Consider the following 25406-nt stretch of genomic DNA (forward strand, 5'->3'; position numbering starts at 1 on the left):
AGAGGCCAGAGGCCCAGGCTGAGGGTTCCTGTAGGAGAGCAGCGGGGTACCTGAAAGGAGGCTGTAGCGAGGTGGTGGTTGGTCTATTCTCCCACATGCCTGGTGACAGGACGAGGGGGAATGGGCTAAAGTTGCGCCAGGGGAGGTTTAGGTTGGATATTAGGAAGAACTTCTTTCCTGAACAGGTTGTTAGTCACTGGAATGGGCTGCCCAGGGAAGTGGTTGAGTCCCCATCCCTGGAGGTCTTTAAAAGACGTTTAGATGTAGAGCTTAGGGATACGGTTTAGTGGAGGACTTGTTAGCGTTAGGTCAGAGGTTGGACTCTGTGATCTTGGAGGTGTCTTCCAACCTAGACTATTCTGTGATTCTGTGAGAGGTCGATGTGATTCTGGTTCACCCATCCCAACAAAGATGGGGTTTGCCTGCACCATGCTCCACCCAGGGCCGGCTGAAGGCTGCAGCCTGGCTCAGGGCAGCCTCAGTACAGGGCATCACCAGCACCAGGCTCTGGCATGGCCCCGAGGCACTGAGCAAGGCACAGCCGCTGCATGCCCATCAGCTCTCTTCAAATCAGGAAGAAACTCTGTAAAGACAACCTGAATGTCTTTATTGATTTCCTATTTACAAATCACAAAGCTGGCCAAAAGCAGAGTGTGAACACTGAACAAGAGCATCGGATACATTCATCAATATAGCACTGGAGTCGAGACAGTCCCAGCTCTGCTTGGAAGGTGACATGGTACAACAGAACGTCTCATACTTTTGGAAACAGGCAAGTCCAACAATGAATTACATTCATCTATCTACAAAAGCCAGAATTGCATCAAACTGCATAAAAGCCATACGAACAGAAGTTGCTCAGGTGTAGTTCAGAGTCTGACTCCTCTCCATCCCCGACAGGACAAGCAACCAGACCTACCTTTTGTGGCTTGAAAGCAGGAAAGGTGAATTTGGGAAAAGAAATTGCATAACAAAAGAGCAGTAAAAACAGATGCTTCAGGGACAAGCCAGCAAGGGCCCATCCACCTCAGCTGAGCTAGGTTACAGCAAGGCCCGCCTTCAAGTCCTGCTCTTTAGATAGCCAAGTGTGCAGCTTTGCTTCTTTCATATTCCAATTATTTCCACTATTGCCACCTATATACAGAAGTGCCCGAGGTGCTGCACCCACCGCACCACCCACCCGTCATGGGGCTCACGGAGGCCCCAAGGTGGCTCCGGGCAGGGAAGCGAAGCTGCTGCCGCCTCTGAGCAGAGCAGCAGAGGCAGAGCGCAAGCAGGAGTGCGTGCCCCAAGGGGCTGCCCCTCACAGGGCAGAGCTCACCCATCCTGCCCACCCGCCTCACAACACCGCTTGCATTGCACAGAGTCAGGTTCAATAACTAAGTCATGGACCCATCAGATGTTTTTTTTTTTCCTTTTTTTTTTTTTTTTTTAATGTACTGGCCATATTAAAAACATCCTACCTTGAAGCAGGCTTACAATATACACATCTTACGTCTTCCTAGAGAATGTAACACACTATTGACATCTCTAATAGCTACTGATTACGAGGTGTGGGGTGTTCCTGACTGTATTACTGCTGCATGGCTGACAAGGAGACACCCAGCTGGCCACAGGCTGAGGACAGAGCCCAAGTGGAGGGAGCAAGGGGAAGAGATGCAACTTCCCCAGCAAGCGAGCAGGCACTCGGCCATCCGCATCAGCAAAGGATGACCAGGTTTCAACTTCCAGCAGCTGAACAAGGTGGCAACTGCTGCCGGGCCGGTCTGGGCAGCCTCGTGCGCCCAGGGCAGAGGGAGAGGTTTGCAAAAGGGAACCTCAACTTTGAGGCAGCACCACAACGTGCCAGCAAGTCCCACGCAGACTTTGGAAGGCTCCGGACACCCTGCCAAGATGTCCTTTAGTTAGGGCTTCCTCTGCGGAGGGAGGGAAATAAACAGCCTCCAGCGCGCAGTGCCTCCCACCTCCTCCCTGCAGGGCACCTTTACCTACTTGGCTGAACCTGCTGACGGGGAAAACCACCAGTCCTGAACAGGTAAGAAGGGAGCTTATTCAAGATTACTGAACTAACCAGCCCAAAGCCAGGTGATGTTTGGAAATACCGTATCTTCCTCCTGCGCCTGTCCAAACAGGCAGACTGCAAATACACACCGGCAAACAGAAAATCTTTAATGTTTTCCTAAACTGTTCCATAAATCCTCGTCCATCTGCTGCGTTATTAGGTAACAGGCGGTTGCACATCAAGCCTCTTCCTATTTTGCATCAGGGCAGCAGTGCTCTGAAGCAGCCTAGGAGTGGGTTAGCAATGCACAGAAACAAACAAACAAAAAATAGAAAATGCATTGAAACGTGCATGAGAACAGCAGCAATACACAGGAACACAGGGGCCAGGTGAGGCAAGTTCCCTTGCTTGCTCCAACTGACAAATCCCAGCACTATCCGCAAACAAAGGATTTGATTAGCACAGTAACGACTAGTACAGATTTCCCTGCTGCTACACGCTGCACGGGGTTATCTGAGCATCACCCACCATTTCCAACACCATACGGAGTTTGGAAGAAGCACCACGGGACTCAGCACAGCAGCTGCCCCCAGGAGAGGGCGAAGTCTGCCATGCCAGAGCCACTGCCCCTTCCCAGCCCTGCAGGGGAGCTCACTTCGCTGTCGCCAACTGCCCAAGGTAAAGGATTGTCACAAATTAGTGAGAGTAGCATGAAAACACTGTCGTCTCTAGAGGCGCTCTAGTTTCGAGGTCTCCCTCAAGACCGTGTAGTGCTGAAACAGCAAGCCCCAGGGAAAAGGCCACTTTGTCACTTTTTGAAGGCGGCTGCACGTGCTGCAGCCAGCAGGAGGGGACGCGCCAGGCGCAGGCTGGTCGAGCTCTGCCTTCGCAGTGGTGTTGCCGGCCAAGCACTGCAAACCGCTTCACCTCAACTGCTGCGCTAGAGCAGAGGAGGAGGGGGCATACAGCCCCTGACTGTGTCTTTTTTCTTTTTGCAGGATTTGCTCCTCACAGCAAGTGTAACCATGACCAGAGCCACTCGTTTCCATGCTTCTGACTGGTGGAAAAGCATCTACATTCATTACAGTCAAAAAAAATGCATGTTGTTAGATAGGATTAATCAGTAAAGTGAAAAATGACTAGCCACAGACAACCTACAAATGACACTGGTAAACCAGTTAGTCTGGTATGGGATAGCAGCAGAATCACTAGCACAAGGCAAAACATGAGCTTTGAAATGGTTTTACTGAGACCTTTGGCTAGTGTGGCTCCAATTGGTGTGGTCAAACTCAGCCAGAAATTTAGTTTGGAAGGTCACGGGGAAGAGAACAGAAAAGTCCAGAGCCAGCTCCGCAGCTGCACTATGTGTAGAAGATGATCTCTGGGATTTGTCCATCCTCCACAGAAGTGCCGTTGTTATTCCCAGCCGCGTAGCAGAACATAAAGCAAGTTTTGGCTCCTGTTGTTGGTGATTCATGGATCACTTTGCGCAGTCCTTTGGTTCCATAGTGGGAATCTGGACCCTGCAATGGTTCCAGAAGACGAGAAGAACAAATCAAGACAGAGATCACAGCCCTGCTGGACCCTGCTGCCCAGGTACGCTCCACCCAAAGCAATGAGCTTTGGAAGTCTCAGCACCTCCCTTTTCTTACTGCTTCTTTAGCTATTTTGAGCAAAGTTCTCATCTCTATCAGAGCTTAACACTGCATTTAACCAGATCTCAACAGTTCAACAACTTTTTTAAGCCGGTGCAGACGGGCTCTGGATTACACACATACAGAGCTGACAGTTTATCTGTGTGCACCAAGAAAAAAATCCCCTCACTTCATCACTAATACAGCCTGTTAATTACTGTACACTTGCTAGACAACTTGAAAACCAACTCTGAATGCTGATGGTCAGTGTGCACATTGCACCACCAGGTGAAGGTCTCCAGAGGAAGCCTTCAAAACTAAACTCACCTCACTGAAACACGCAGAGAGAATAAGAACCACATTGCACTGAAGAAGCCTGCTTTCACCTGTACTTATAAGCCTCTCTTCTATCCATGCTGCCCCACTACAGTACCTTGAGAGTAGCACATGCTGTATAGTTGACGTTGGGTAAAATCTCAACAGGTTCCTTGAACATGACCCGGAAAGTGTTTGATGATCCATCACAGCTGAACCCCGTGTCGTTCTGCCCCAGGACCGTGTTACTGTCTGTGTGGATGATCTGCAAGAGATGTGTTAACTTTTAATCTGTACAGTTAGCTGAAAGCTGCCCTGCACATCAGAATTGGCACTAGTGCAGGCACGTCCCCTCCGAACCGCACTGGACCTGAGTTTGACCAGTTCCACCACAGCTTCAGAGCCCTGTTATGACTGCACTGTCCCATTGCTTGTGCCATCACACACTGAACAACAGCGAGCTTGCACCCCAGAAAACCCGAGACGAAAACATTCCCCTCTTTACCCTGAAGCCTAGCGCAGCACTGCAGGTGGCTGTTTGCTTAGACCTTCGCTTCCTTTTAGCCTCCAAGAGCTCAGAGGCACTAGAAAGAGACCCTGTCAGTTTAGGAAGCACAGACAGACTGTGCTTGTCACATCAGCTGTGCTGGGGTAACTTTCCTGGGGGCAATTGCTCTCAAGGGATCCAGACTCAAGCAGGTTACTTATGTACATCCAATGTGCACAAGACCTGTATAAGACTAAGTCTTTCAAACAGCTTTTAATGGACTTCAGAAAGCTGTGTCAGAAAACAAGCTCCCTAAGCCCTGCTCACCATCTCAAACAGGTGCACCCTGGCACTGCACAGGCCCAGCACACTCACAGCAATTGTTTTCTTCTCTTCCCTTGCTGAACTGCGACTGCTCCGCTGCATTTGTACAGCCTGGAGCAAAAGTACAAATGGTAACGCAATACGCGACCACTGCTGCAGAAGCAGCCTGCCTGCTTGATGTAGGAAAACATGCGTGGCTTTTCTCAAACTGCTTCACAACTTTCCCGGACATATTTTCAAAGGCTGTGAATAGACTTAGGGAGATACTGCAGTGATGCGTGTAATGGGAGGCTGCATCAAATTGAGAGCAATAATCCCTCTTATCCCTAGTGCCCCATCTGGCCCACACTACATCTGCCAACCACCCTATCTATAAGAAAATGCAGGCCCTTCCAAGTTAGGATTCTGTTGCATACTCACCAAAACGTGTGAAGTAGTCCCTACAGTAGCAACTATTTTTGATGTAGTACAGAGAATTACCTGTATATTTACTTGGTAATCCGTTGGCCCATGTATGGATCCGTATAATCCAAACCCAACTACAAATATCCTTTTGTTTACTGAGAACCTGCAGGAACAGATCACGAAAATCAGATCAACTCACCGCTCCTGTACTGAAACAGTACAATGGTGAAGCACAAGTATCTTCACTCACTTTAATTCTGTATCTGCTATTTAATCAAGCACATACTGCAGTTTCAAGTGCAACTCTTACTGAAATCCTTTACAGAAACCGTAACTCGTAAGCTTACATCTTGGACTGTCCTAATGGGCCAGCAAGTAAATTTGTTTGCTCATGTAAAATGCAAAGCTGCAACATCCCATCATTGGGCTTCAGAGTCCAGCTCTGAAGCACCTTGAGGTTGCAGTATGATCTCAGCATCCAAAAACACCAGCCAGGCAAAGGCAGGGTAGCCTGCAGAGCGGGGAATAGCGCCCACCTCACAGCAGCAACAGTCTTTCAAGCAAGGTAACAGCAAAGACCGCTTAAAGTGTCATGAGGTATTTCACTGCTAAGCACTGGAGGAGAATTGTTAATGTGCTTTTGAGCATTGGCTGGATATAGCTGCAGGGTAGCAGCTAGCTGCACTCAAGATTTACCCAAGAGTAGAAAATAAGCGTCAATAGCTCCTGAATGCAGGAATCCCTGCTGCCTAAGACATTAAGGGCGAGGGTATTCACCCCCATGTTCAGCTCTATCTTCTCAGCTAGCAGAAAGCCTCAGTGGCTGCCAAACTGCCAGCATCATTTCTTCACCTGCCCACCAATTCTTTCAGCCCTGTGTATTCCAAGGACAAACACTGTGGCAAGCCAGAAGCCACCAAACTATCCCCCGCACAAGATATTCAGTACTGAAACACACACAGGCCTGGCTGAAGACAGACCCTGATGCTGTCAGCAGCTGTACATAAAGTCAAATACAAGATCTCTGAATGCTAGATCTCAGAGCAGTAAATGTTTGGAGCTAGCAGCTCTTCCCACTAGATCTCTGGGCCAATCTGGACCCTTCCAAAAGGCTGACAGCACTATTGGTATGCGAGGGAACCACCAATGAAGAACCTTGAGGTTTTTAAAGAACTGTATTCATGCAAGTTCCCTTTTCCCCCCCAAGACAAGGAATAACCTGGAAACAACCAAGGCTTTCTGGATACTTCCTGTCTTGCTCTAACCACTCGGGCACTCAAGGCTTACAAACCACCACCACTTGCCATGCCACGTCTCTGTCACTATGGCTGGACTTTGCTGTTTCTCTTCCAGCTTAGGTATGAACAAACTAGATGTTAGCAGAAAGGCAGGCGCAGCAAGCATTTTCATTCTAATCCCTCCCTCAAACAGGTAAGGTTAAGGGGCTTCAACAAACCACGTTTACACTTAGGATACAGCAGGAAACTGACCTGATGGAGCACTGGGTAGTCAACATACCCAGGCACAGGAGGAGGCTGTGAGCTGCCTGGTGACCAACCGCTACATGCCCATACAGCTGCAGGAAGCCATTTGAAAAGGAGACAGATAAATCCACCAAGAGGCCTGTGCTCAAGGGCCACAATTGCTGCAAACCTTTGCCAATACAGAAGCAAAGTGGCAGCCTGCAGCTGCACATGCAGGTTAATGCATCTGGTGAGGCTTCTGCCCAGCAAAACGCTTTCCCCTTGTGGATTGCATGAGGGTTCATGTGGCAGAGTCAGGGTCTAGCACGTAACCTTGCAGGTTTAGGTCTAGAGTAGGCTGAAAGCTCAGTAAACATGAATCTATCAGCAGCAGAATTAGCAGAGAAGCTGACCTTATCCTGTCACTAGTCCCACTGTACCCCCAGCGGCTCTCCACCTGCTGGAAACGGCTGATGCTGCACTCCTTCCCCCGCAGGCAGCAGCGTGGTCGGTCGATGAACTCCACCCGTGGCTTTGGGTTCACTGTGAAGTGGAGGAACAGGCTCACCACCTCGCGGTCTGTGAGGATTCCCGACTGGGCAGGCCCTGCAGAGGAGCATGAAAACCATGAGGTGGTCAGCCTTCACAAGCTAAAGGGGATACTCGTGAGATTTCAGGGGTAGGAGACACACATGACTTGCAAATGAGAGCATCAGAAACAGGATTTCACTGGCACGTCCAGAAATTTAGCCTCAGACAGAAAGCGCTGCCTGCCTTTATTTGCAGGGTAGTTGTGGGCTGCAGAGCACATCCGTGACATAGCAATTAAGAGCACAGCTCCACAGAGACAAAACGCATTTGGCTAAAAGGGATGGTTTAAAAACAATCATTCGGCTAATCCTTCCTCCATTCCCTCAGGATATGATAATACAGATAAGAGGGATTTTCATACATCTACACTGGTATTTTATTAATGTTAAGACACCATGGGAGCCCACAATGGGTAATGGGAGGGAATATCACCTGGCCACCATCAACTTAGAGGAATATTCTTCAGTTGAGACCAAGGTGGCTCAGTTCCTGCACTGCTTTGACTCCCTCCCTTCCTGGGGCATTTTAACTCCGAAAGACAGAAGATTCTTTGCCTGTTTTTGTAGAACCTAGAAAAAACACTAGGGATTTTTAGCGTGAATTGAGACATTCTCATCTTTGTTCCAGTAACTAGATGTTTATTCCAAAGAGATGTTAAACTCAAGCTTTGGAAACAACTCCAAATACTTTCATAAGTGGAACTGGGTAAAAACTAGTCAATGTTTCAATTCCTTTAGCAAATAGTAAAAAGTTGCTCTGCACCTCTATTTGTGAGAGGCTTTCAACGCAAAGACCACTGGTGCATGGTGGAGAACTGAGCGTTCTGTAACATGGAAAGCAAAGCCTAGCTACTTTTTGGTCCAATATGACTTGTAGTTGGTTAAATTCAACAAGATGTCAAAACTGTGCCCAGCTGCATACTCCTGGACTGTAGACATGATGTGGTCCAAGACTGCAATAGGTACAGATGAAAAAAAAATTAAGGAAGTAGGCTGTTAACCGATGAATGAGCTTGTGGATACTTTGCTCAGCAAAAATTAACCATCACTGATCAAGTCTAAACGTATCCTGTGCTGCTGCAATGCAATTCTCAAATGTTTCAAATTACTTGCTTAAAGGGGGAGTGACACACTTGCCAGTTAAAACATCTTCATGCAGAACTCCACATTAAATACAGATTATACCATAAGCAGGTGAAACCACCACCCATACCGTGTCTTTCCCCTCACCTCCCCTCTTGGGAGCGGGTGGCAGAGGGGAGCCGTTTCCCTCCTTCCTCTGCTGGGGTCACCAAGGAAGTCCCTCAAACTCTAAGGGGGGAGCTGAAGCAATCCCAAGGCAGGAACTTGATGAAGGAACAGCTGACCTGTGCAAGCACTCACGTTTGGTGTATTGGAGTTTTGTTTGTTCATCTTTCGGATTAAAGTGGACGGAAAAAACTTGCAAGAAAGACAGATCCAAGATCCCAGTCCAACAAAGAGCTGTGACAGCCAGTATTGGGTGGGAGCATTCCCCACTCCAAGGCTTCAACCTAAATATGCCAGAATTAACACATTCCTCCCACTGAGATGGATTCACACAAGATCTGAAGGGAGGATTGAAACACAAAAATTCACAGCTCAGTAGCCGTAATTACCCTGCCTTAACACCATCCAGGATGATGCTCTCTTCCATCAAGAGCCTCTGACCCTGCTGCAAGCTGCTGTTTAGCACAACATGCAATGCAGGAACAGAACGTGCTATGTTTTCACTGAGTGCCAACACAAAGGAAAAAGCTATTAACTTTGGATGAGCAGATCCCTGTCTCCCTGGCCAAGCTGTTTCTCAAGAGATTCATGTCCCTAAATCCACACCACTGCTGTGACAGGCAAATAAAGTGGGGGCCAAGTTTTGAGCACAGATTTACTTTACTAATATCCCTCTTCATCTAGAAAGACGCACATAAACTATCAATCAGCTGATGCCATCTTTGCCTAAAGAAGAAATTCACAAAGAAAACAGCTTCACTGACTCCTTCTGCTTCTTTGTACAGGTAACTGTAGCATAAAAGAAGTTTCAGCTTTGAAAATGGTTCCATGGTATCTTTTAGCATAAAAATGTTTAAGCCGATTGCCAGCTTTCAATTCCTGAAGAACCGCCAGAGCATGAAGTCAAAAGACAACAGGCAATGAAAACTAAACTGAAAGAATCTTTAGTCAAAATTGTTAAATGCATTAGACATCTTTTAGACCAAGATCTTACTGTAAACCTGAAAAACAATTTGAGAAAAACACCACCAACCCTTCAGCTCAAAGAACATTTTAGAAGTTTTCCTTGTTATGAGGCTCTGCTCTGAATGGTATCGGTAAAACATGGTCAACATCACCACTGGATTAGAGGCCATTGCAAACAGAGGGTGAGGAAACATCCTCTTCTCTCTTGGGGAACAGGCTACAAACAACAGCAATTACTTGCCACGCCATTTGCTTTGTGTAGGTTATATGGTTGGAAATGAATGCATGTGAACCCACTTATATCTCAGCCGAATGCGAAAGTAACCATGTGAACATACTATGAAAACAAATAAGGAGGTATGATCCCACTTGCACCTGGGGGAGCACCACAGCCTTTAAAAACAAGCTGATCATGGATGGAAACAGCATTTACACAGCAGATTCTGTAGGTCACTGTGAATGGGGAATGATCTCAAGTTTAAGTTACTACAGAACACAGAGAAAAAATCCACTTTCATGTACTTAGTTAGTCCTGTGTAGTTCAGAGAAAGCAAAGACCAGGGCTGCCAGAAACGCCTTTGTTCAGTTACCTGCTGCAAACTCCTCAATAGTCATCAACGGGAAGCGGATAAGAGAAAGTGCTTTGCCCAGTACTTTCCGCTTGTTCTCTGGAATCACCTGAAGTTGCTGCCGTTGACACTCAGCCTCTGACCAGCGAACCACTGCATTAAACAAACGAACCTCCCGGATCCCCAAGGTATCCCTCTCCAGCACCGCAACCAGGGTGTCTGCAAGGCAGGACAGACAGGGACAGCTTTAGGCACTAACCCAAATGACCGGGTTTTACCTAGCCACAACTACCGCACGTACAGCCAAAACAAGTGAAAGAAGCAATTGAAAAAACAGCATCTCCCAAAAGTGCTGCCTGTAACCTATGAGGAAGATTTATCTGCATATTCCATAAGCAAGTAACTCACCGGAGCAGCAAATAGTGCCCATTTATTTGGTATGTTAATGCAAGTGCAGTAGAATAAATTGCAACTTACTTGATGTGAAATTTGGATGAAGCAAGCAGCACACAAGCCAGAAGGTTACCTGTGTCTTACCTCCATATTCCATTTCATTAGAAGAAGGTTAAAGTCTGAATTTTACTGTCTATTAACTGTGCCCAGCAAGTTTGGCTACTGCATACGATAATTAAAATAACCAGTTCTTGCTTCCAAAAGCGCAACACCTTTTTAACTCCAAAACCTGATGAAGACTCAGGGAACACGGCCAACTCCACAAAAGAGGGCAAGTTACACCCACCCAAAACCTGCCAACATCAACAGAGGAAACAGGCTTTGTATCATGCCCAGAAAAATCAAGTTGCACCAAAGTAAGCAGATTCCAGGATATTTCTGCAAGTGAGCATGCTCTTTTGCAAATGCTTCGTCTCTAGCCACTTAGTGCCAGGGACTGTTCGTTCAACAGATTAATCCAGAACAGCAAAGCTACAAAAGAAAAGCACCAAGTATTAACCTGTAATAACTTCAGAGCTTATCTTGTTTTGAAAGCCTGCAGAAGACGGAGGAAAAAATGCTTACCTAGATCAATGTCTGTAAACCCCTCTGCATTGATGGCATCTGACGTGTTCTTGTCTATGTTCTCTAGGCAAAGGCTGGCCAGCTGAGGCTCATCAAAAAGTCTTGCCTAGTAATGAAAAGCAATCATTAACACAAAAGGTATTTCAAAGTTTACACTGGGTAAGGACACTCCCCGCTCCCCCAGAGCCCATCTTCATTAGCAGTACTTTGCCTGACTGCATCACGAATTCACCAGGCTGCAGCAGTCTTTCACAAGCATTTAAGCATGACAAGGCAAACACTAGAACAAAAAATCTGCATTTGGCATCTGTTCTGTTTTAGCTGTGCATGTCTTCAGGCACGTCTTTGTTTCAACATCACGTCAGTTAACACAACTGTAGTGCTTTCTAGCACCATACTGACCATGTCAGCTGAACACGGGTAATTTTTACTACATCATTTTTATATTTAGAAGAAAACTCTACCCAATGACTCCAAGCCTGCTCACTGTAAGGATATGAAGAGGTGGCTTATTCACACTCATCTCATGTATTAGCAAAATGCCTTAACAGGCGCACAGCTCCATCCCAGAGATGCACCAAACCCTGCAGGGTAGGCAGCCTGCTTAGTGCATTTGCTTATTTTTACACAAAAACATCCACTCCCATCTAGTTACCTTAAAGAACTCCCCCCAGAATAAAGTACCAGTCCAAACCAAATCCGTACACAGCTCGGAGGGTTGCTCAGGATCTCTGTACCCAAAGTCCTAATATTTCACTCCCACCTCAGATCCCCCCTCTCCGAGGCTGCAAAGGCACATTATCATCCCTGTGCCTAGCAGAAGCAAAAGCAAGGTGGGAGCAACAGAAGGCACCAGGATGACTTCTTATCTCCAGTGCTTTGTCTTTGCTATTTAGGAAGGGACCATTGCTATTTAGGAAGGGACCATCTTTGCATGACACCTAACATTACAGAGCCACAATACCCGGGGACTTGAATGGCCACAGGTAAGGTTTAACACTTGTGTTTTGGGCTGGGAATTCAGTCACTCACAGATGCTCCGACTCCTGGCCATCTTGTGCTTCACCCTTGTTCACAGGCTGTAGTGTTCAGCAGAGTCCACCTTCGACGTTGAGACCTCAAGCACAAAAAGCTGAAACATCTCAGAGTTGTGATGGGCCAGGGAAGTCTCACCAGTCGTCCCCTGCTCCCGGGGCTGGAGGCCTGCCAGCACCTCGTGCTCTTGGCATCCAAGAGCTGCGACTGCCTCAGACTTTACTACTGGAGTGGCTCTCTTCTGACACGTGAAGGACTTACATTACAGTCATGGAGGTCTCCCCCAGAGCTCCTTCAGGCATGCTGTTACATCTTGTTGATCAGAATGACATTTGCACGTACATCTGGCATGAAACTGCACCGTGTTCGCTAGGAGGCACAATCGATTAGGAAGGCTGTTTACTTGTATTTCTGCCAGAGATTAGCAGTTGCTTGAAACACCATTACTGTTGTAGTTGCCAACCCACAGGATTTAGCAAGGATACATGCAAAAGAGTTCTGAGGTCTTAGGCTCTCCAATCAGCTGTCCACAATCTTAAGCCTGGTGGGAAGTGTTTTGTACAAGATACATCTCAAATCTCGAGTCTGTAATTGACAGATTTGTTGCAAGAAACAGAGGCTGATTTCCACACTGAAGGACCAGATCTCAGTCTCCTGATGACAGACTGATGAGGAGCCTCGCGCAGCCTATCACCGAGATACCTTTCTGAAAAAGTTCCAGCCTCAAACATTGAAGAGGCTCGGTCAGCAAACATACACTGGATATGAATCATCAGTGATAATTAATCATAATGGATAAGGCCTAAGCTAATTTCACAGAGCAAAAGGAAGCAGGAAGGCCTGTCCCCATCCAGCATTTCAGCTGCCCCAGCACAGCTGACAGCGCCAGGCAGTATCTTGGTTTTGATTCATGAAAAACTAGGACCCCTTCTTCCTTAGCCAAAGGAACTTTGTGAATTGTAAATAAGTTACTGCAAACCTAAATGCTACCTTGCCTTACCTGAGATGTCAGGTTGTGGAGGGACACCATGCCACAAAATCCCTACATAAGGGATACCACCAAACAGTTTACATGTTTAATTCTCATCAGGTGATGGTGAGCACAGGATGCCTCTTCAAAACTGAAGTCAACGGGAGAGATCGCTTCTCAGCTTTTGGATAACAGCTCCCAGTCTTTCGGATTTCAGGCTGCAGAGCCCAAAGATCAAGACTGCTGCAGCCAAAGAGTTAAAATTGTCCCATGGTGAATCAGATGGGAGTGCAAATTTGGCTACCATTACCCAAGCAAGAACCTTCAAATCTTAAACCTTTCCCATGAAGTGGAATGTGGCTCCCCCCATGTATCAGAGGCTGCCTCACCCATTTATGGCATGTGGAAGAGAGCCAAGTTTTTTTAAAGAAAAAAAAAAAACAACATTTGTTAAAAGAGATAGATAGTATTTTTTTAAACTCAAGCATTAGACATTTAATGCAGCCAAAGCTGAATCCTCAGCAGCCAAGAGTATCTACAATGGCAGTGTACAGTAGAACTACTTTGAGAACCTGATCCAAATATTTAAACTCATAAAATCCCAGCCTAATCACAGCAAACAAGCACAGAGCTCAGCTGCTGAGCCAACACTGCTTCAGGCTTTGCAAAAAAACTGCAGGGGGACACTGCCACTGATGCAGTAACCACAGTCACAGACCGAAAGACGCTTATACTCCTGACAAGGAGGAAAAGAACCGGCAGCCAGCTATACTGGGCAAGAGAGGACAACCTCTCAGAGCCAGACCACGTCAGTGCACTGGTTCCCAACTCAGGGCATCTGTGAAGACTCTTCTGCAGGGTTTCTATAACATCAAAAATCACGGCAGCTTTCCTGAGCAGGCTGATCAGAAACAGTTCTCGAGAGCTAGTCAAAAGTACGTCCATTCCCTAAAGGAAAAACTCAGCGCCCGCAATGTATGTTTGTTTCTTGTTCCTACACCACCCAGAAGAGGGTGTCCCTGGCGATGTGACAGACGCTGCAATGCACAGGTGACGGCATGGCTACACCGTGGAAGTCACTGGTATGTCATCAGCTGTTAGCAGAGAGGGTGGCAGGAACCAGAAAGAAAAAAAAAAAATGAAGCCAAGGAATAGGAAGGATAGTGATGGTAGATTAATCAACCTGAGTGCAAACCTGATCTCCAAAATAAGCAGCAGCAGCAAACGCTGACTTCTAGTTTGCTACTTAGAAGAGTCAAACGCAAAGAGACCAGTCCAACCCTCAGGTAAGAGGGAAGGGCACAAGGACATGCAGTTGACTTGAGTGCACTGCAACTCCATGTCTGCATGCCTCCTGTAGGGCAGCAGGGTTAGCTGGAGCAGGTTGAGGAAGAGATCACTTTGTTATCTCTAACAAGTAGTGGCCATTTCCTCCCCTATGAAAATTAGCCAACCAAAGTGCTCTTGAAGAAGTGACAGTCTTTTATCCCCATTCTGGGGGAAACTATTGCAAAACAGCTCTTCAAAGAATGTCTGGCCAGTTAGATGAAGTAAGGTTTGCATGGAGAAAGTCCTGAACCAGAACAAGTGAAAATCCTCTCATTTCACTTTTCTTCTTGGCAGATGAAGTTTTTCCATACTATTAATTTCTTCCCCAGCTCACACACTGGATGGAATCTCCTGCCACACCAAAACAAAAAGCAGAGCTGAAACAGCAGCGACACTTGCTGTATTTTATTGTTCCTTATACGAACCTGCTCATCAGCATTAGATTTCTGTAAGAAAAAATCAAAAGGCACAAGACACAGAACTGCTCCATTTTGGACAATCAACTCTCTAACACTCAGAAAACTTCTATTTTCTTATTCTGATGGATGTCACTCAATAAATTTAATCCAAATGGCTGCAAGCTCACCTGTGTTAACAGCATGAATGCATTGTCTGCTCGGAGGTTTTTTTTAAGAAATTCCACACAATGAGCTTCCAGGGCTGGAACTGCATATTTTTTAGCTGTGTAAAGCGTTGTCATAACAGTCTCTGGTCCAATCTGAACTTCGTCTGAATACAGAAATCTGAAAGCATACAAACAAACATTGCTCTGATGCAGCCAGTAAGATAACAAGGTATAAAATCATCCCTTGCAGTTCATAAAAGCTTATTTGTGCTTCTGCCCATCAGCCTGGCCCCATTTTTTGAGAGATGGAATGTTTTTTACATCCTTCCCACTGACTCTAGTTTTTTGTTTTGTTTTGTTTTTAAAAAAATGGCCTGGAGTTGTGCCAGGGAGGTTTAGGTTGGCTATTAGGGGAAATGTCTTTACTGAAAGGGTTGTGCAGCACTGGAACAGGCTGCCCATGAAAGTGGTTCAGCCACCATCCCTGGAGGTGTTCAGGAAACGTGGAGATGTAGAACTTGGCAGCATGGTTTAGTGGTGGACTTGGCAGTACTAGGTTAAGGGTTGGACTGATCTTAGAGGTCTTCTCCAACCTGACTGATTTTATGATTCTGTGAAAAAACATTCCTTACGGCATAACTTTTAATGAATAAAACAGAATGAATATCTGTTCTAGCAACTCAAACTGCCTCACATCCCACAGCCAGCAAGCTGCTTAGCCAGCCACTTACACTGGACTAGAACATTCTCTGGCCACGTGCAGCCTGTGAATTCAAGTTTTCAGCTGTTCAGTCAGACTAAACAAGGACAAAAAATAAATTCTGCCTGCCTATTTCAGAAGAGAGGCTCCATTATTTTAGTTCCAATTCAAAAGTTATCAGAAGCAATCAAACATATCTACTGCAGATGAGATGTTTTACCCATGCGCCACTTTCCCTCATCTCTCCACTTTATATGCTAAATCTTTGTTAAAACAGTTTTGTTCCATTATACAGGTGTTAAAATACAGTATGAAATACAACTTAAGCATAAAGCAAGAGTTAATTACGATGAATAACAAGGACTGCCACTCTGCTCCAAAGCATCAGACTTCACTGTTAGGCCAAAACAAGGACGCACATTCATATTGCATGGAAAAACAAAGGTCTTCATAGGAAGCCTGCCCGAGCCTCCTCATACCCAAGCATGCTGATTAGAGACAACAGGAACTGACAGGCTGAATTCAGTAAAAACAGTTACACATTTGATGTCAGTCCTAATCCCATGCAGAGCTTTTGTTTACTGTTTTTCCTTTAACCAGTCAAGCATTTGCCGATAAGGGTCTGAAAGGCACCAAGCAGCCTTTAAGCACAGAGACGTAGTATTAAGCCTGTTAGCAGGCCCTGGCATTCCTGTTCCACAGGAGATTTTGGAAACTCCAGCCATTTCTTCTCCTGCATTTCTCCTGTGGCTGGGGGGGCACAAGAGCACGTCGTGTCGCAGCTGGTCCTGGAGGCTTCGCGCAGCTCCAGGGCTGCTCTCCTGCACGGACTGGCTGCAGGATGGCCACGGGGTCCTGGTCCTCCAGCAACAGCGAGGGTCAGGATGCAGCTCAGGGATGCAGAAACAGAGGGGTTCGGAGGACAGGGACTGCTCTCAGTGCCACCAAAAGCAGGTTTTTGTGTTGCTTTAGAGCATCCGTTAATAACAGCATCAAGCCACTGGCTCACAAATGTGTTTTGCACACATCCCTTCACCAGTTCTATTTTCACTACCTTGTTTATTACAAGCTTAAAAGAACATAGCTGTGCAAAAAACAACTAGTTCCATCTACTGCAATGACTACCTTAGTAACTGTTCTTACCATAGTCTAAACTGTATGCTAAGAGGGATAAGAAGAGATGCTCAAACTATGAAAAAGCACAGCATCAGTTTAAAAGAAGATTCAGACTGTGACCTCAGAAAATCAAAATGGTTCTTTTGGTTACTATTTAAAAAAAAAAAAAAGGGGGCGGGGGGGGGGGGAGAAAAAAAAAGGAAAAAAAGGATCTCTTCTGCAGTTACAGCAGACCTGTTAAAGGCTCCTAGCTCCCTGGTGCCCATAAGGGGCCTTGTGCTGAGCACTCAGGATGGGCAGTTTGCCTCTTGATAAGCTCCTGATCCTGCAGCATTAGGTCATGATCCGGACCAAGTCCAGAGACATATATAAGGAGCAGCTTCCACTTCAGATCAGCACTTTGAGGGACTGGTAGAGCTTGGTAAGCTTCCTACGGGAAAAGCACCCACACCTCCTTTGGCACTTTTAAACAATGAGCTTAGTTCAATTCTAGATTTAAGCACCTAAGATAGCACTGGACTACAGGCACAACTGCTGTAGCATTACTGCAAGCTTCAGAGTCACTGTGGCAATCCACACAATATTTCTCTTTTACAACAGATAAACATTTCTGTTGAAATCCACTGAAACAGATCATCTTAGTCCTTTCAGATGACTGTTCTCTTCCAAGATCATACTGTTCTTTTTATGTGACTGTTGAAATTTCAATACTGGCAGGGTAACAACCCAATTTTGCCTCTAATTTGCTCGATATTTTAGCCTGGCTAAGTTTTAAAGACAGATGCTAACCCTGTACTCCACAGAGATGCTCAGAGACAAGCTGCTGAAAAGTCATATGCCAGTTGAAGGGATTCCCCATGTGCCGGTGTCTGGTTTAAAATGAGCCAAAGGGGAGGGGGCTATGGGCTCCCTGTTATTTCTGGCCTATCATCCTATGAAGATCAATTCTAAAACCTTCTAAGATAGCACAGTCATGACCTAAGCACTTTTTGAAGGTAAAGCAAAAAGTGTGCCAAAGCTATATATAATTATTGTTCCCAATAGGAAGCAAGCAGGGAACATGTCAAGAGCACGGTATTGGAAACCCCGTGAAGTAGGTTACAAAAATCCTATAGAAATGGGACAATGACTTTCCAGCACACATTCAGGATTGCTGCTGGATGTTATATGGCACCAGCCGAGCTTAAAGAAATCAGTGAATTGGACATTACAGCCCCTTTCTCCTCCTTCCCCCAGCACGCAGACTGACAATACATGTTGAAAATGGAAATTCAAAACCGGCTCTCCGAAAGAGGAATAAGCATGCTCGGAGGGAGATACCACACAGAATGTCTGACACTGATTTCACAACCTTGCTTGTTATAACTTGCTCATATGCCCACAAGCTGAGCTCCAAATCTTTGTAACTTACAGAGTTCTAAGAAGATTCATTTTCCTCACTTCTTTCAAACAGCATTTGGATCAAATCAAACCAATTCATTTAAAAAAAAAAAAAAGTTGAGACACTGTCTAAGCAGGTATCAACGCTACTGAAAGGGCCGGCATGTGAACTTAAGCCAATTGCCCATCACAACCCCTCCCTATCACTGCATTTTCATGGCCGAACTATATATAACTACATATTTACGGAACTAAGTTTATTTTTGCCCATACTACAGATCAGCAGCAGGAGGACGTGATCATTTAATGGCTGGTAAACCTAAAGATGAAGCGAGTCAGATATTTTTGTGTAGCAGCTAATCTAGACTTTTACCCAGGAAAAGGGAGATTTAGCACCAGCATTTAAACACCCTCAAACAGATCAACACAGGCATTTTTACTTAGAAGCGTAACGATCTCCACTTCACAAAATGGTTCACTGCTTTCATTGAAAATACCCTTCTCTAGAATAAATCTGTCCATTCCGGTTACGCTGTGTGATAGAAGCAGCAGCTTACTTCAGCAAAGCTAGGAAGGCAGCAGGCTCCACATCAGGCAGCTCAATCTCTGTAGACGTTGTGGCCATTCCACCATTAAACATTGCATCGAAGACTGCACTGCCCACAGCCAGCACAAATCTAAAATTAAAAAAATAAACAAACAAGAAGCTTATGTTAAATCATACTCACTTGCAAAAATAAAAAAATAAAAAAGATCCCAGGCTAGTTGCTGTTCCCCAAGGCCTCCCCCAGGGAGGGCAAATCGCTCATACTGGTAAAGCAAAAATGTTTTGCAAGAGAAGGGAGTGTCAGACTTTCCTTCATTTACCGAGGAAACACCAAAGCTGCAAAGAACTTCATTCTGAGCCCAGTCACGGTATACAACACTGCAATGGTTCACCGAAGACAAGATTTTGTGCATCGTGGAACAGAATATACGTGGCTGCTTTACAAAGCCCTTGTAGGAGCCTACGGCCGCTTATGAGGCTGAGAAATTAAGAAACAGCAACTTAAGGAATTCAAGTTCTTCCAGCGAACAGAGCCCAAGACTCGGTGTGGTTCCCCAGAGTCACGGGCAGAAAATATTTACAGAAAACTTGTCACTACACATTGCCCACCTCCTCACGTCTCCCCAGAGGATCCTTGATTACCGCAGCGTGCGCAAACCATGCCAGCGGTGTCCGAGGAGCCGTGGGCACCAAACCTGCTCCTCGCTCAGCCTAGAGGGCAGGCAGACCCCAGCGTGACGCAAACCAGTGCCATTAGGTGCCTGCAAACCCTTTACACGCCGCTGTGAGTTGACGTGGCGATTAACAGATGAAGGCATTTTTATCAGCCCTGAAGAAATAGGAAGCGAGAATTCATTCCCACAAAACAGATTTGAGACCGAAAAGCATCTTTCGGCCCTCCCATGTAAACAAGATGATTTCCCTCACTGATAAACACCAACTCCTGTTTTAGGAGGAGTCACGGAGCTGCTGAGGCCTGTGTATATCTAAGCTACTGCCTCCGTGCCTTAGAAAAGCACTTCTGAGGACTCCCATTGTTTGAAAACTCACAGATGAGTTTTTCCCAGGAAAACCAGCTCGTTCCTGGTGGCTGCAACCACGCAGCTCCCTGATGTTAAATAAAGCAAGGGCCACGAAGGTCCACCTCAGCACCCCCCGCCTGACCGATGAGCATGTGGACATGGAAGAGACGATAGTGTAGAAGCAATGACTCCGACTACTTCCAGCTATAAGGAAGAAAATTCAGCAGCTCTTGCTGCAGCAGAGCTTGAAGCACGCTTCAATGGAGAGAAGTGCCTGGGACTGGGGGCAGAAAATCGTACGTGACAGAAGGCACGAGACAGAAACCTCCGGCACTCGGGCTCCAAGGAAAAGCCCATCACTACAGAGGAGCTTTGGTTAGATTTTACCGTGGTAGGAAGTGACACAGAAGCTCTCTTTCTTTTCCCCTCTCCACATTTTATTTACAATTTTTCATTTTCTCACTTTTCACTATGCCCCTGTTCAGAGGAGACCTTCTGTAGACACAACAGGGAGGAGCGCTGTAGACGTGCCAGGCTTGTTTGCTGCGATGAGCTGCTTGGCTGACGAGCTGGGTTGTATTGTTTCTAATTGGGTAGGAGAGCTGGGGACAAACCACAGTGGCTGAATAAAAATACGCACATGCATATTTCTATCAAACAATTCACAAGAAAAAATGTCAAGAACAAATAAGAAACCTCGTTCCCAATACTAGGATTGCCAGATGAAACAAAAATTTTGCTTTTACAAAAGCAGTGACGGTGGCAAAACGGTTGCTGGCATTATTTGCTACAAAAATAATAATAATAATAATATAAATTGCACTCCAAAATTTTCATTTTCATAGCCAGCAGTCTACGTCCTCAATTAGCGGAGAGCCTTCAGAAGCATTCTGGAAAGGGCACTCATTTGAAAGAAGCTGTCCAATCCTTGCTTCCATTCCGCTCAGTCACAAGTCAGCTTGATTTTTTTCACACTGCTGAACCCTAAAGGGATCCCAGTAGGTGCCAGAAAGATGCACAGCACTCTAAAAAAACTGCAAGGCTACAGATTTTGGAGTTTCCTTAAAACATTAAAGGGACAAAACTAAGGTAAGAAAGTCCCTCTCTCTTCGTGGCATCTCCTTACTCTTGCTAATATGAACACTTAAACATATTCTGAAGACACTCCAGGAAAAGAAGGAATGTGCAACACGTACACATTTGTTTCCCCAGCTGTGCAGGTCTGCAAACGAGAGAGATGGGTTTGTTTTGGAGGGGAGAAGCAATTATGCCAAACTGGCAAATAGAGATGTGCTATTTTTTCTCCTATTTTCTGAAGCACTGTAGCAACCAGCGCACCGCAGGGCTCTCCCCTGACCCTAAGGAGCACTGCCCGATGCAATTATGCAACTCTCCAAAGGGATCTGCAGGTACCCTAAGCTCCCGGTAGTGCCCCAGCTTTGCCAAAGAAAGAATCCAAACACCGAGTGTTATTTTTAAACAAATGTGATAGCAAAACAAAGAGAGCTACTGAAAAGATGCAGAGAAATTAGCAGAAGCTGAGCAAAACAACTACGAAAGCAACATCTGATTCCTCATCATTTCCCCTGCACACGTAAGAATCAAAGTAAGCTGGCTTTCAGCAATAAAAGCGGAGTCAAAGGAGCTCAGACAGGGTGAATAATTTGACTTCACGAAGATCCAAAGCTGACTCTGAAGACTTTTGGAAGCCTGCAAGAAAACATCTTCATTACTCTGTTTACAGCTTCCTACCTACCAGTTTTTTTTACTGCTTCCTTGCTCACCTTGTTATCTCCACTTGTCACCTCCTTGACTCGTATTCCCAACAGTCCTGCCCCCTTCGCAGGCCATTACAAAACGAATTGAGCCGTTTGAGAACCATGACTATCCCACCACTGCGTACCACCTCCCTGCTCCATCCGCTCCACTGCAGAGAAATCTTAAAATATCTGTGTCAGAAGAGCTGACACGGGAACAGAGCAACACATGATGTGAGGGAGCTCCGCAAAGCTGTAGGTGACAAGAAGCTAATGAACAACGATCGCTTACTGCATCCTTCCAGTGCAGGGAGCAGAGCCACCAGGTGAAACGAGGTCCAAAGACCCCAAGGAGAAGCCCTCCAAAACACACCTCCGGGCACCGGGCGGTAGTACACCCCGCCACGTGACACTGCAGGCACTACAAGTTTATACACATCCAAGAAAAGACAGGACAAGCTCAGAAGGGAAATGCCTGGAAGAAAGCTTCCAAAAAACTCAGCCTGTCTCTGAGCTGTGATTCTCCCAGGCTGAAGCATATGCAGGGGTGCATCGCCGTACGCTTGCCCCATTCCGTTTTGGGCCATGTTTGCTGTCCAATTAACAAGTATAATTACTGCACCTGTGCAGCTCCTGGCTGACAAGGGTTAGATGTTTCTAATCTCATTGATGTTGTGCATGATGCAGCCAGTCTGGAAAAGGGAAAAAAAAAAAAAAAAAAAAAAAAACTTCCATCTTACTGTCAGGCATAATCAATGCATCAATCTTGACCATGTTGCCATCAAGTAGCATCAAAACAGCCTGCTCAGTCCGATGTTTGTTAGCCTTGGAATCAAAAAACATACGGCTGTTCTGCCTCTTTCATGGCCAATTCGGCAGCAGGAGGGAACAGGCTGATGGTGTGGAGACCAAGCTTGCTCCAGGGTATGCAGACAATTCCCATAGTGTCTGGAGCCTCTTGAATAGAGGATGCCTGATCTTCTCGGGGCTGTGGATGCTTCCCAGGATGAATCCTTGGATAGAAGACCCTTCAGTCAAGCCCAGCACAGCCACTTTTGCTGTCTGCAAAGACAGCTTTCAATTACAGCATCACAGTTGGCTCGTGGTGAGGTATCTGTCCTCTGTTTCTACAGCTTTATAAGAACTGCTGAACTTGCCAGGCTCTCTTAAATGCACCTAAGCATACAGCTACGGTGCTCTTGGAAGCCTCCTGCCTGCCACCACCACGCGAGGACATCACCACCTGTGACCCACGATCGCTCGGCATTACACCACGCAGCTCCCGCACCTAGAGCCACGCCATCCCCGTCTTTCTGAGGAGCCCGACAAGAGAAGAGATGAGCTATCATCACGTCCAGCTCTGAGATTACTTGTGCTAACCAGGTTACTGCCAAAGCTGACAATTCGTAACACACCATATTAAAGACCACAACTTTCAGGGTTTAAAGTAAGATATTGCAGACCGTTCCTCAAGGCATCACCAGCCACTGTTCAAGCACCCTACTTAGGCTGTGCTCCTACTGTAGCCACTCTTTATACCTGGCCTGGTCCAAAACCAGATTGTAGAAATACTTACCTGTTAATTGTGCACTATTTCAGGCACCTAGCATCAAAATACATCATCTGCCCTTGCCCGCTGAAACAATACGGTGCCTCTCAAATTAAATTTGTTGTTGCTTTGCAACTCAATTCCAGCACAAAATATCTTATGCTGTTAGGCTGTTGTGGGAGAGCTGAGCACAGAAGGGGTCTGGGCGGTTTTATTTTAAGCTCTCTGTTTCTGAAATAACCACAGTACTCCATGAATCATCAGGATATCCCAACTGTAATATCATACAGGCAAGTTTCACTAAAATCTATATAATCCGTAAGTGGGATGTCACGGCATGACACACACTATTCTGTCTTCACCACCCAGAGTTCCAGATGGATTTCAGAGCAATTAAGCAATGTTTCACTTTGGGGCTATTTTTTTTTTTTTTTTTTAGCTTCATTTATTTTCCACTTATTTCTGGCTGAACATTGCCCCTCCTTATCTAGCAAGCCTAGTTCTCAGGTCAGGAGCAAGCATACTCAAATATTAATTAAGCTCCAAATTACCAAGTGCAGAACTGACACTCTCAACATTCAAACTAGCCCAGAACAAGCGAGCTTCAAACAGAAAAAAGAGGAAAAAAAGGGAAATCTGAAGGGAAAACTTCCAGGTGCACAAGCACATATGAGAAAAGTGATAGCCTGAAATTGCTTGGAGGGAGGCTCCCTTTTGCCAAACACGGCTTCTGAGCACACTGACAAGCCCTCCCCCATCCCCAATTAAAACAGGTCCTGCCCTCAAGTGAAAGACCCCTGTGTTTGCTGTTTGTACACCTGAGCAAACCAGAAGGTACTCCCTGAAGCAGGGATTGGGAGTGACATGCAGCAGTTCTGTTACAAATCGAAGGCGCTGCCCCAAGAAGCCCCTGAATGTCAATCAGCCACGTCCATTCTGAATTAACCAGGTGGGGACAATTCCCAGCTTTTCAGCAAGCAGAAAGCTCCGAGATGCCAATTCTGAAATGGCAGCTTGGCCTTAAGCATTTATGAACATAGACAGGTTTCCTCCTGACCAGATGTCATTCTCAGTACAGCTCTTTCAGAATCACAGGTTTGTTTTGTAGTGGCAGATTACCTTCCAAAATACAGGGCTTCAGCAACAATTCAATACCGTGTATTTTTAAAACCAAATTTCTGCCCCAACATTTTCCTTCTCAAATAATTGCTCTCTTCCTTCCATTCTCGCTGCTCTCACAAATCCCTTTTTCTGTTGACAAAACATTCCTCCTTTCCTCCATAACCCACAGAAACAAGGACTGCTTCCGAGTGAAATCCAGGGGTCCGTTTGTCCCTGCTGCACCTCTCTCTGCTGCTCTGCCAACACACCTCTGTCCCACCTACGCTTCAGGGGAAAACACAGCCGGACACCAAACCCCGTCCTCTGATGTGGCAAGCGTAAGGAACACTAAATCAGTCCGAGGGTTCAGAGAGGTGCGACGCAACACTGGCCAGCCCATCCGAGGAGCAGTCACCTCTAAGCACGGACATGCAGCCAGGAACACGTGAAAGACCAACGCACGGGGCCCACGGGTGGGATCCGGTGTGCCACAGGCCTGGCAATGTCGGCTCTGTCGGGGGGCTGGTGCTGGGGGCTGCAGCGGTGCAGAGCCAGGCCTGGCCACCGCAGCAACACGGAGAACGCGTCCCTGAGCTCGCAGCTCCAACAAGATAAACCCAACGACCCCTGTGTTTGCTTTCAGGAGAGAGGATCTCTGTAAAACCCCTCAAAACACATCGCTCCCCAAAAGGTGCCACGGATGCTCCACAGCAAACCCAACCCGCACCCCAGCACGCCCACAATCCCTGAGCAGCCCCCCTAGGGCCCCCAGCACTTAGGGGGCACCCACCCCAAAACCCACGGCTTGGCAGGGACTTGCGGGGCCTGGGTGTCCCCCTCCAGAGCCTATTATCTTGCCCCAAAACCCTTCTGGGTCACCTGGACCCCCACCAGGGCCTACTTGTGTCGCCCTCCCCCAAACCCTGCTTGGTCACCTGGCTCCCCTCCAGACCCTATTGTCCCCCAAAAAGACCCTGCTGGGTCGCCTGGGTCCCCTCCACAGCCTATTATCAACCCTGCTCCCCCCCCGGCCTATTACAGCCCCCACAATGCTGCTGGAACAGCTGGGTCCCCCCAAGGGCTTACTATCCCCCCCAGATACCCCTGCTGGGTCACCTGGGTGCTCTCCAGAGCCTTTTATTCCTCCCCCCAAAAAACCCTGCTGGGTCATCTAGGTGCCCCACGCGGCCTGCCTGAGTCCCCCAAACCCTTCTGGGTCACCTGGGTCCCCTCCACACCCTATTATCCCCCAGAACCCACCTGAGACACCTGGGTCCCCAGGCCCGGGGCACCCTCCGGGGCTGCGCGTCCCCCC

General features: G+C 46.7%; 1 protein-coding gene across 1 annotated transcript in view; it reads right to left on the reverse strand.

Moving 5' to 3' along the window:
• Window positions 1-584: 584 nt before the first annotated feature.
• The window catches only part of BTBD2 (BTB domain containing 2), a 25600-nt gene continuing 778 nt past the window's right edge, over window positions 585-25406 (reverse strand). Inside the window, exons 2-9 of the mRNA XM_035308696.1 lie at window positions 18673-18827; window positions 14941-15097; window positions 11021-11126; window positions 10025-10222; window positions 7044-7236; window positions 5243-5330; window positions 4070-4216; window positions 585-3525 (exon numbers count right to left, since the gene is read on the reverse strand). Coding sequence (XP_035164587.1) covers window positions 3364-3525; window positions 4070-4216; window positions 5243-5330; window positions 7044-7236; window positions 10025-10222; window positions 11021-11126; window positions 14941-15097; window positions 18673-18827 — 1206 coding nt within the window. The 3' untranslated portion in view covers window positions 585-3363. The remainder of the gene's footprint in view (window positions 3526-4069; window positions 4217-5242; window positions 5331-7043; window positions 7237-10024; window positions 10223-11020; window positions 11127-14940; window positions 15098-18672; window positions 18828-25406) is intronic.

This window comes from Oxyura jamaicensis, chromosome 28, assembly GCF_011077185.1.
Source record: "Oxyura jamaicensis isolate SHBP4307 breed ruddy duck chromosome 28, BPBGC_Ojam_1.0, whole genome shotgun sequence".
Lineage (NCBI taxonomy): Eukaryota > Metazoa > Chordata > Aves > Anseriformes > Anatidae > Oxyura > Oxyura jamaicensis.